Raw genomic sequence first — 11,106 nt, 5'->3', positions numbered from 1 at the left:
AAAGGACTTAATACACTAATCTTGAAAGATTACACAAACAACCGTCTAAGAGAATAATCCCTTAGCCCTCCCAAATATTCAGACTGCATAGAGTCACTTGAGCTTAGCAAAAATATGATTTGTAATGCAATGTGCTTCTAACAAAAAGCAAATATTACATAATTAAAAGAACAATAGCTTTTCACGTAAGAGAAACAACTCGTGAAATAGTAAGAGAGGATGATTGAGAGTTTTGTATACTTGTGTGTCTCTGGTGTATTCTCTTGTGGAGTATTTCATCCTTTATATAAGAGTTTGAGAGAATTGTTGAGTGATGACAGGATCTTGGTCATTGAAGAATGTTTATTGTCATTACTCTCCTTGTTTCTTTCTAGAACAGTTTTGGGCGTGTCATAATTTCCTTCTAGAAATAGTTTCTTTCTAAAAACAGATTCCTTCATGGTTACACGTTCTGAGCTGGTGAATCTGTATCAGAGTCTTGTTAGTCAGAGTTCAGCTTCAGAGGTTGCTTCTATCTGACCAAATCAGAGTTTCTTTAAACTCTTGACTTCTTCAGATTCAGAGTCTGGATTCAATCTTCTTTAATAAGGTTTCTGACTTCTTTCTGTTTTGTTAGTACCTACGTTGATTAGAGTCAGAACCTTCTATACGCGTTTCCTCTGAGTTAGTATCTGATTGCTGGATTCTGTATCTGATGCTTTTATCTATCTGATTGTTCGATCAGAGTCCTGCATACTTAAGAAAAATTTCGTTAGGGTAACATTTTTGTTTCATCCTTTGTTATCATCAAAATCTTAGAGATACATTGTAGAACCAACTTTGTTCTTACAATCTCCCCCTTTTTTATGATGACAAAACAATACATAGAGACGCCAATTAATCTGACGCTTCCTCTTAAAAGTGGAGTAGATTGAGAATTTTTTTAAAATCAAGATTATTTTAGGATTTTTTTTTAAAATCAGGGGTGTTTGGGTCAAAAATTTACCGAAGTTAACATTACTTTTGATTTTGTCTCAAAAATTAATTGTACTTGATGTTAGAATTTATAACTTTTAAATTTAAATTTAATATTTACACTTAAAATTAATGTTCAATTTATTTTTATATAAATATATTTAAAGATAAATTAATTCTATTAAACTCAATTATATTAATATTAATTTATTAAAATCAATTTTTTTATCACCAATCCAAACTCACGTTACACTTAACTCTCAAATGTAAATCAGGCTTGAAATGATTCATTTAACTTCCATAATATTTAACTTCCATAATATTCATAGTTGAGTAGATTCGATAAAGTTGACAATTGTGGATCATGATTCAACCATCTAAAATTACGAAGATTGAGACGAAACCTTAATTTAATCACTTAAATTATCAAATTGAATATGATGTTGATTTGCATTTCAATCGATTAAAGACTATAATGAATTTTAATCATGAAAAAAACAATGGGGACGATTTATCAATTATTTAAAATTAAAATCACACAAATTACATACCGTTGGATGAAGATGAACATTTCAAAATTTTGATTTTACAATCGTTGACCACGATCTCATTACACACGCCTCACAGAATGTTGTTATCTCACGCGCCACCATTACCTTTTCTTCTTCCCACTTTACTCCATTATCAACCTCGTCACTATTCTCGCGCACTATTGTCATCACTTCTTTTCTCAACCAACCATTCATTCTCGCAATCTCGCCGGAGTTCAATTATACCGATGAACGGAGTAACCATCGCCACCGATGACTCCTCCTCTACCTCCTCGCCGGAACACTTCACCGGAGATTGGTTATCCGCTCCTTCACTCCGGCTACGTGACCACAGATTCACCGTCCCTCTCGATTATTCTCGAGGCCTTACCTCTTCTCCTAAGATCACTGTTTTTGCTCGTGAAGTGGTTGCAGGTAACAGTTGTCACAGTCTCAATCATACCAATCATTGGATTCATAGTTCCATGAAGGTTTAACGTTGTTGATTTTTTTTTTAATTTTTAATTTTGGTAAAAAAAATGAAATTTTGATGGTGATTAATGAACATCTTTGAAAAATGAAGGAAAACCCAGATAGGGTTTTTGACAATTGTGTTTTATACCAATTAGGTTCAAGTTTATTTCTTCTTTTTCTTTTTTGTGTGAGCAATTGTACTCAATATTTTGTTAATGGGGTATCTGGGGTGGGATCCAAAGTATTGGATTCTGAGTGAGTGAGTGCTTGGTGGCCTTTTTGATTGTAATGTAGTTTTGATTCTGCTTTTTCTTTGAAAGGGAACTTAAATAATTTGAATGTTTGTGATTTTTTATTACTTGAGGTTGAAGTTTGGAATTAATCTCAAAAGGGCCTATAGGGCCATGAAATATGAGTTTGCTTACTCTTTTCCTTATGGAGTTATGGGGGCATATAGTTGGATCAGAGGAGATTATTTGATTTCCTTTAATCTTTACAGCTATGTAATTGGGTTGAGGTCATGGCTGGTGGTTGACATGTGTTTGTTTGGATAGACACGGTTTTCGATTGTATTGCTGGTAAAGTTTGGTCCCTAGTTTTTCCTACAGTTAGCTGTCATATTTATGAGGAATGTGGTTGCCGTGTAGAAGAGGACCATACGTTTAATTATGGAATGTCCTCTGTTTTGGTGCAGCGAGACTGTGTGTTTGCAGCTACAACAATATTGTCTTCCTCGTGTCCAGAATTATAAAGATTTCTTCTGGTCATATGGTTTGGACATGTAGAAGGAAGATATGTAGATTGTGTGGTAAGGAGAGTAGATAAGATGAAGAGGAATCAAACAGCTAGAGGTAGAGGAAGACCTTGAAAAGCTATATGAGAGTTATTAAGAAAGATCTTGAGATCAACGATTTGGATAGAAATATGGTCCTGGATAGAATATTATGGCAGAAATTGATCCATGTAGACGACCTCACTTAGTAGGATAAGACTTGGTTGTTGTATTCAACAAAATTAGATTTTGATATGCCGCATAGAAATTTTTGTATGATAAATATTAACCTTATTGACTGCCTGGTGGATGAGCACTTGTGCTTAATCTTGTGAATCATCTTCCTTTATCACATTGCCATTTTTTCCTTACAAGTCTTTTGTTTTGTTGCAGTTGGAAAAGAAGAGCAATCATTGCCATATTTACTATTTTTGCAAGGGGGGCCTGGGTATGAGTGCCGACCTCCAACTGAATCTAGTGGATGGATTCATAAAGTTTGCGAGCAGTTCCGTCTCATCTTAATGGATCAGGTGTGTTTTTCTGGATATCTGTGTTGTATTGTTATCTTTTTGGTGGCATGATAAGTTTCTAAGTAATCTATTCCGTTACTTATGTACTTCTTCTATGCAGCGAGGAACAGGCTTATCAACTCCTTTGTCTGTGTCATCAATGTCACAGTTCAAGTCTGCAGTTGACTTAGCTGACTTCTTGAAATATTTTCGAGCTGATAGTATAGTAAACGATGCAGAGTTTATTCGCGTTCGACTAGTTCCAAATGCTGGACCTTGGACCATTTTGGGACAGGTATTCACATAATTGTTTTCTCGTGGTATTTGTGTAAGCTACTGATTTTGGCGCCTAGCCTGTCTGGCTTTACAATCTGTGACTTTTAACGATGGTCCAGCCATTGGCCTTAGCATTGCTATAGGGATTATCTTCTCCTTTGTTGATTTGTGAGCACGTGATTTGAAATTATTTTGTACTACCCTTGAAATTCCATGATTGTTTAGTATACTCGTGTTCTTTTTAAATTATTTTGTACTACCCTTGAAATTCCATGATTGTTTAGTATACTCGTGTTCTTTTTAAATTATTTTGTACTACCCTTGAAATTCCATGATTGTTTACTGTACTCGTGTTCTTTTTAAATTCTGACAGAGTTACGGTGGGTTTTGTGCGGTCACATATTTGAGTTTTGCGCCACAAGGACTGCAGCAAGCTCTTATGACAGGTGGAATTCCTCCGATTGGAGATGGCTGCACTGCAGATTCGGTATACAGAGCAAGCTTTGAGCAAGTTAAACATCAAAATGAGAAGTACTACAAAAGATACCCTCAGGATATTAAAATTGTTCAAGAACTTGTTACTTATTTAGCTGAACAAGAAGGAGGAGGGGTAATTATCCGTCTCACTTTTTTTTCGTGTTTTTTGTAAAAAGATAAAAGCATGAGCTATGTTCTCTCAATCCTTATTTCCTTCTCTCTTTGCATAGCATAGGTGGCCCTTCCTTCTGGGGGCATCTTAACCCCAAGAGGGTTGCAGACTCTTGGTCTCTCCGGCTTAGGATCTGGATCTGGTTTCGAGAACATGCACTATATGTAACGTGTAATTACCTGGTGTGTTTTTTTTCCAACTATCGTAAACTCAAATTAATCTCTTGGCTTTTTTGTACTATCCTTCTAGGTTTGAGAGAGTGTGGGATCCTACTTTAGTTCCGGGATCACCTAAGAAAATAAGCCACTACTTCCTAAATTCTGTAAGTAAATCTTTGCTTTTTCCTATGATTATGAATCCCAAATTTCATGTTTTCTTTTGAAAACCACTAACCTCCAATATTTGTTCTATGCAGTTTGAAAGCTCGATAAGTGTTGATACTAATCCATTGTATGCTCTTCTACATGAATCTATCTATTGTCAGGTAAAAGTTCCTTTTCAGTTGCTCGCGTATGCACTGTCATTGACCAACTTTTGTTTATAATAGTAATCAAAATTTGAGGCTTCTTTTGTACTTATAATAGTGACCGGAAAGAGTATATTATTATGAACACGTCTCTCATGCAAGAGTCCTTTTACCAGAAGCATCCCCAATGTAGCACTAAAGTTTAACTTTATTATTAGAAGAATGAGAGCATCGAGGATTGAACTCTGGACCACTTGGTCATAGAGACTCGGATACCATGTCATGAACTAACTAACCGAAAAGCTTGTACTGTTGGATAACGGCATAAGAATGGTTTTATACTATATCTCTAACATGCTTGATCTGTGTTCGTTCTCCTCCAACACTGCTTTGCAGGGTTCTTCTAGTAGATGGTCTGCCAGTAGAATAAGGGCTGAAGCTGATGACAACTTTGACGCAATTAAAGCTGCTAGAGAAGGACTTCCTGTATTTTTTACAGGAGAGGTAGGGTATAAAGGATATCATTTTTCTCTACTATGCAATTCATAACCATTAAAATTTATGCTCACAGATATAAAGGATATCATTTTTCTTATCATGTTCATTTTCATTTCTTATATAGATGATTTTCCCATGGATGTTTGATGAGATTCATGCCTTGAAACCGTTCAAAGAAGTAGCTCATATATTGTCCGAGAAGAAGGATTGGCCCCGATTATATGACACTAAGGCTCTTAATAACAACAAGGTAGTTTACTCAGATTCATCTCATGCCACTATGACTGTCACTCTACACGCACTTGAAGATGTATACATTCATATTATATTTTCTGTTAACTCAATTCATATCTATGGTCACAGGTACCTGTTGCAGCCGCCGTTTACTATGAAGACATGTACGTGAATTTCAACCTTTCGAAGGAAACAGCTTCTCAAATAGCAGGGATCAGACTATGGATTACTAATGAGTTCATGCATTCTGGCTTGCGTGATGACGGGAACAAAGTTCTTGATCATTTGCTGGGAATGTTAAACGGAAAGAAACCTCTATTTTGATCACCATTTCTACTCCTTAACAATGTTTTATATCCTAAGTTGCCTAGCCTTTGAATTTTGAACTTTTATTTTCTTCTGAATTCTTAGAATTCAGTTCTTCACATAAAATTATAAGAAACTATTATATTTGCTGAAATAATGTCAGGTTGGCATCAGTTGTAAATTATTTAACATTTTCGGTGTATTTTTCTGGAGAAATAAAATATTTTAAAAGCTTGGTGTTAAACAAGCTATTAAAGCAGAAACGAAGGATAAGAAGAAATTGTGTTCCTACACTTTAACATAAAAAAGAAATATAAAAAGGGTGTTAGAGAAAAATGAAACAAACAATCCCATTTTTTTGTCTGAGGGGCATCAACGTCAAGTTCAATAAGTCAGTTTATTTGATAGCGGCAGAAGGATATCAAATTTGTATGAAACTTAAAAGGTTTTCTTCAAAGAAAATTTTAAGAAAATATATATGCGAAAACTAATATTTTAGAAAATAAAAAAACAAAGTATAATAAATTAATAATATTTAAGTAATTATTATAATTTATTCACATATATAAATATTTGCGGGTTTGGATATCATTATATCCATTAATAAAAGGGGATTTGAATATCCATTTATTTTATCCGCGGATATTTATTGAATTATCCGTGACGAATTTTATATGCAGGTATCTATGGATACAAATTTTTTTATCATCCCTAATTTTAATAAGTTATTTTAAATTCTTTTAAAAAGTATTATTTTTTGTTAAAATTTCTCATTCAAACATACTTTAAAAATATGTTTTAAATAGACTTTCTCTCTTATTTGTTGTGGTCGTGAATTTTTTTTAAAATAATCTATTTTTACAATTAAAATTTTAAAATAATTATTTTTTCAAAATAATTATCGAAATAACCATGTTTCATGCAGACGTCTAAAACATGTGTTAGTTGGATTGACGCATCCATTTTGTTATTGAGCATATGCATCCATACCATTTGCGCATGCATGTAGTGAAACCAATGCATTCGACACATACTTACTATAAATCATGTGTATGCGCCATTGCATGTGGCACATGCATTGTTTTCTAAGACCATGCGCCATTGATAAGGGCGCATACGTTGGACACTGAAAATGGAATCATGCAAAGAGTCGTGGTAGAGATTCTTGTAGTCTGAACCTTAAGCTTATGCATGCAAGATTCTTCGTATATCCATATAGCATGCGTCAGTCCCTTTGGCGCATACCTTGATTTATGGTTATTCACCATTTACCCTATTTAACTGCATGCTAATACGTGATCAATGCACTCACCATCAAACACTAAACTTACATCTTACAAAAATGTCTTCATCACCATATTATATGATCAATGCCCATACTAATGGTAAAATATTTGAGTGTCATTTATTCAGTTTTTATTTTCGTAACACAGAAGTAACTCGGTTTATAATAAATAGACGATCAAATTTTTCACATTTGAAATAAAGAATAGAAAATAAACTGTAGTGTAGTCATGTGGGATAAATCATCTATAAAAATCTGATGTTTTTTGCAGACAACCAAGTAAAGTTTTATCAATTGAAGATTCGAGATGATGACAATGTTCACCATATATTTCTCAGTCATGAACAATCTGAGTTCATTGATATTGAGTTATATATATTAAAACAACAAAATCAATTATCTCAGTTTGTTGACCCGTCACATGTGTTTTGTGAAACTGATGACGTCAAACAAGCTGAAGTCGATGTTGTTGATGAGGAAGAAGAAGATGATGAGTTATTGGTTGATGAAATGGTGAATGGTGAAACTGTCGACCACCAGCAAGAGCCATTACCAACTAGTCATGTATATTGTCCATCTCAACACATGACAAGCTTGAATTTGGGTGCAGATGAACCTTCCTCAGATATATTTTACAATTCTTATGTGCAAATTCAAAGATCATTGAAAGAAGGAGACAAATTTCACACAAAAGAAGACTGTGTCAGGGCCATTAAAAAGTATCACATGGAATTATCAGCTGATTATAGGATTGGTCAAACTAATGCAACGAGGTATAAAATTTATTATCGAAATGAGCTTTGCCTGTTCTGGTTGTCAGCATCTTACCGAAAGAGGAGTGATTCTTGGGAGATAGGTTCTATGAGTCCAATTCACACATGCTTAATCATGAACCTAATGCAGGACCATCGCAAACTCAACTCTCAGTTAATATACGATGCAATTTTGTCTGTCATTAGCGACAATCCGTCATCAAAGGTGAGTAAAATAATCTCACATATTGTTACACAATATAACTATAGCCCATCATACAGAAAGACATGGATAGCTAGGACTACGGCAGTTGAAAAAGTGTTTGACAATTGGGAGGAGTCATACAAAGAACTTCCAAAATACTTGGTGGCACTTAAGCATTATTGTCATACGGTGAACTGACTTGGGGTGTTTTGCTTTTTATCGCAATGTCGCGGATAGCAAGAGTCGCCACCGACTTTTCTTTTATCCAATAAGGAAAGGTGGAAAAGAACAGGAAAGACCTCAATAGATTTTGGGTTCGGGAGGTACATTATACAAAGGGAAGGTGTTAGCACCCTTTGTATCCATGGTTATCCATGGGCTCTTAATTACTGGATCACTTATATTTTTGTCTGAAAAGTGTCGGTGAATTGCTTAAAAAATGTTTGAAAGAGAGTTTAACTTTGTAATGATTCTCGTATGAATGTATACAAAGTATTTATCTCATTTGATTTTGAAAATGGTTTAGAAAAATATAACTCGGTAATGATTCTAGTATGAATGTATACCAAGTGGTGATTTTCTAGGATTTGTAAAGTGTAAAGTGTGGGGGGTGGAAAATGTTTTAGGTTATGATCCAGTAATTGAGAGTTATACCTTCCTGAGGTCGTTATGGGCATTTCCTATCCTTATGAGGGTAAAACTGTCCTTACTATTGAGAAGTAAGTAATCTTACCCTTTGGATGTTTAAGGGTCACCGTAGGGTCATCGATAGGTCATTGAAGGCAACAGTTGTAAGGATACCTTAACATTCGAAGGGACGATCATCATTTAACCGTAAGCTACATCGAAGGGTCATCGAGGGACAAAATCGTATTTTCGAAGGCAACATCCGAGGGACTATGATTTATTTTATGATGATTTAACCGAAGGGCCGTTGCTAAGTGTATCCCCACATTCGCGGGACATGACCGTTATACCGTAATACCGTAAGGCAGCAAAGAGAGGTCCAAGATCACTTATTTAAAGGTCATATTTTAAAGTCAATTAAGTAATTAAGTCCATACTAAAATCAATACATTAAAATTAATACATTAAAATTAATACATTAAAATTAACACATTAAAATTAATTAAGCAATTTAGGGTGAGTCTCCCCAAGGGTATCCCACAAATAAAGTGGAAGACCTAAAAGGCGATCTTCTTTCTGGGACATATGAACCTTTGCAAAATTCAACAAACGGGTTAGCATACCAAATCCGGGTGCAATCGAGGATTACACCGTAAAAGAAAAACAGCAGCAAGAAAACAGTGTATAATTAACATAGAATCGACCAGATACGCATAAGACATAACAAACAAAATATTGGCGGCTGCCCTTGTTCGCCTCTGCTTCGCCTAGCGAAGGTCTAGCGAACACTCGCTGCGTGCTCGCTTAGCGATGTGCTAGCGAGCGGCTGCGGGTTTTGAATTTCAGCACAGTATGACTTCAACCTGCGGCGTGGCTTATGGCATCCAACACATAATTATATGGTTCAGCATTCACAATATCCAGGCACACTTAAATTCACATGGAAAACCTCAAATATGTTTATGAATTCAATTATATTATCACATGCAAGTTAAGAACATAAAGCGGTATCACATGCAAATTAAGAAAATAACACGATAATAGTAATGCAAACCTGTTTGCAATCGAATTGCAACCTTGAATTGGCGAGCCGGATTGAGTTGGGCGGCGATAGCTTCGGGGCGGGGAAGCGGCCTTTAGGGTTTCTTCACTCGGAACTCTCTAAAGTAGCCTCCAGGGTTTCCGTGCCAGGGTTTCCGTCCGTCTTCCTCTGTTTTTCGTCCTCCCTTTCATTACTGAAGTGCTGGTATTTATAATGCCCTTTTTCATGACCTAATGGGCTCAGAACGAAGCCCGAAATTTTTTGTTGTCTGTCAGCTTCGCTAGGCGAGCTGGTAGCGAACGTTTGCTTCGCTAGGCGAGCGTGTAGCGAACGTTCGCTAGGCGAGCGTGTAGCGAACGTAACGTTCGCTAGGCGAGCGTGTAGCGAACAGGCCAGTTTGGGCCATTTTCTGGATTGGGCCATTCGTGAGCTGGGCCTTCGTTCCTTTGGGATCAGTGTCATAAAAATGAGTCAGAGTGCCCTGACAAATGTCTTGAAATATTAATGGGCAAATTTTGGGGTATGACAATTATGCTCCAGGGACTATTGTCAATTTGGAAACGTTGTTGGCGTATACCCCAGACTGGACTTGTGTTAGTGGTAATGGCATATTACACCGACTCTTCTGGGCGTATCAACCATGCATTAAAGGTTTTGATTTCTATAAACCTATTATACAAATTGATGATACATGGTTGTACGAGAAATATAAAGGAACACTACTGATGGTAGTGACGCAAGATGTTAACAATAACATTTTTCCAATCGCCTTTACACTAGTTGAAGGAGAGACTGCTAGGGGATTGAGTTTTTTCCTAAAAAATCTCCGATTATGTTTGATCTTCATCATAACTTATGTTTGATCTCAGACAGACACCCTTCAATAATGAGTTCCTATAAAAACATTGATAATGGTTGGCAGGATCCTCCTTCGACGCATGTCTACTGCATTAGACATATCGCTCAAAATTTCATGCGGGAGATCAAAGACAAAACTTTGCGGAAGAAAGTTGTCAACGCAGGGTATGCATTAACAGAGCCTTCTTTCAAACACTATCATGAAGATATCATATTGTCAAACGCAGATGTAGTAAGGTGGATCGACAATATTCCGTTGGAGAAGTGGACTAGGGCATACGACAACGGTCAATGTTGGGGCCACATGACAACAAATCTTGTGGAATCAATGAACTTTGTCTTCAAACGCATCCAAAACCTACCTATAACCGTTTTAGTGCAAGCAGCCTATTTAAGGATAACGATGTTGTTTGAGATCTGACGTTCCAAATGGAGTTCAGTGTTACAATCTGGGCAGTTGTTCAGTGATATTTCAATGAAATTCATTAAAGAGGAAGCTGCCAAAGCTATCACACATGTGGTCACAGTGTTTGACCGCACTAAAGGTTGGTACAGTGTTGCTGAGTCTGTAGAAGCAAGCTTCAATCCAAAAAGTATTTTGATGAAGACAACATGGATCAATGCAAAAAGAAAAGAGCTTCAAAGATAATTCAAACATCAAAGTTATCA

The 11,106-nt window shown here is 36.0% G+C and overlaps 1 protein-coding gene across 1 annotated transcript; it reads left to right on the top strand.

Annotated features, from left to right (window-relative positions):
- The first annotated feature begins 1,443 nt into the window (after positions 1-1,443).
- On the top strand, positions 1,444-5,931 carry LOC127127027 (uncharacterized). Its single transcript, XM_051056111.1, has 10 exons — positions 1,444-1,919; positions 3,124-3,260; positions 3,361-3,534; positions 3,889-4,125; positions 4,228-4,328; positions 4,414-4,486; positions 4,580-4,648; positions 5,027-5,134; positions 5,253-5,378; positions 5,492-5,931. The coding sequence occupies exons 1-10, from the start codon at positions 1,583-1,585 to the stop codon at positions 5,684-5,686; spliced, it is 1,557 nt and encodes a 518-aa protein (XP_050912068.1). The 5' UTR covers positions 1,444-1,582; the 3' UTR covers positions 5,687-5,931.
- Positions 5,932-11,106: the final 5,175 nt, after the last annotated feature.

The sequence above is a fragment of the Lathyrus oleraceus genome, chromosome 3, assembly GCF_024323335.1.
Source record: "Lathyrus oleraceus cultivar Zhongwan6 chromosome 3, CAAS_Psat_ZW6_1.0, whole genome shotgun sequence".
NCBI classification, from domain to species: Eukaryota; Viridiplantae; Streptophyta; class Magnoliopsida; order Fabales; family Fabaceae; genus Lathyrus; species Lathyrus oleraceus.
Note: the sequence above shows the minus strand (reverse complement) of the source record. Positions and strands in the feature narration are given on the sequence as shown.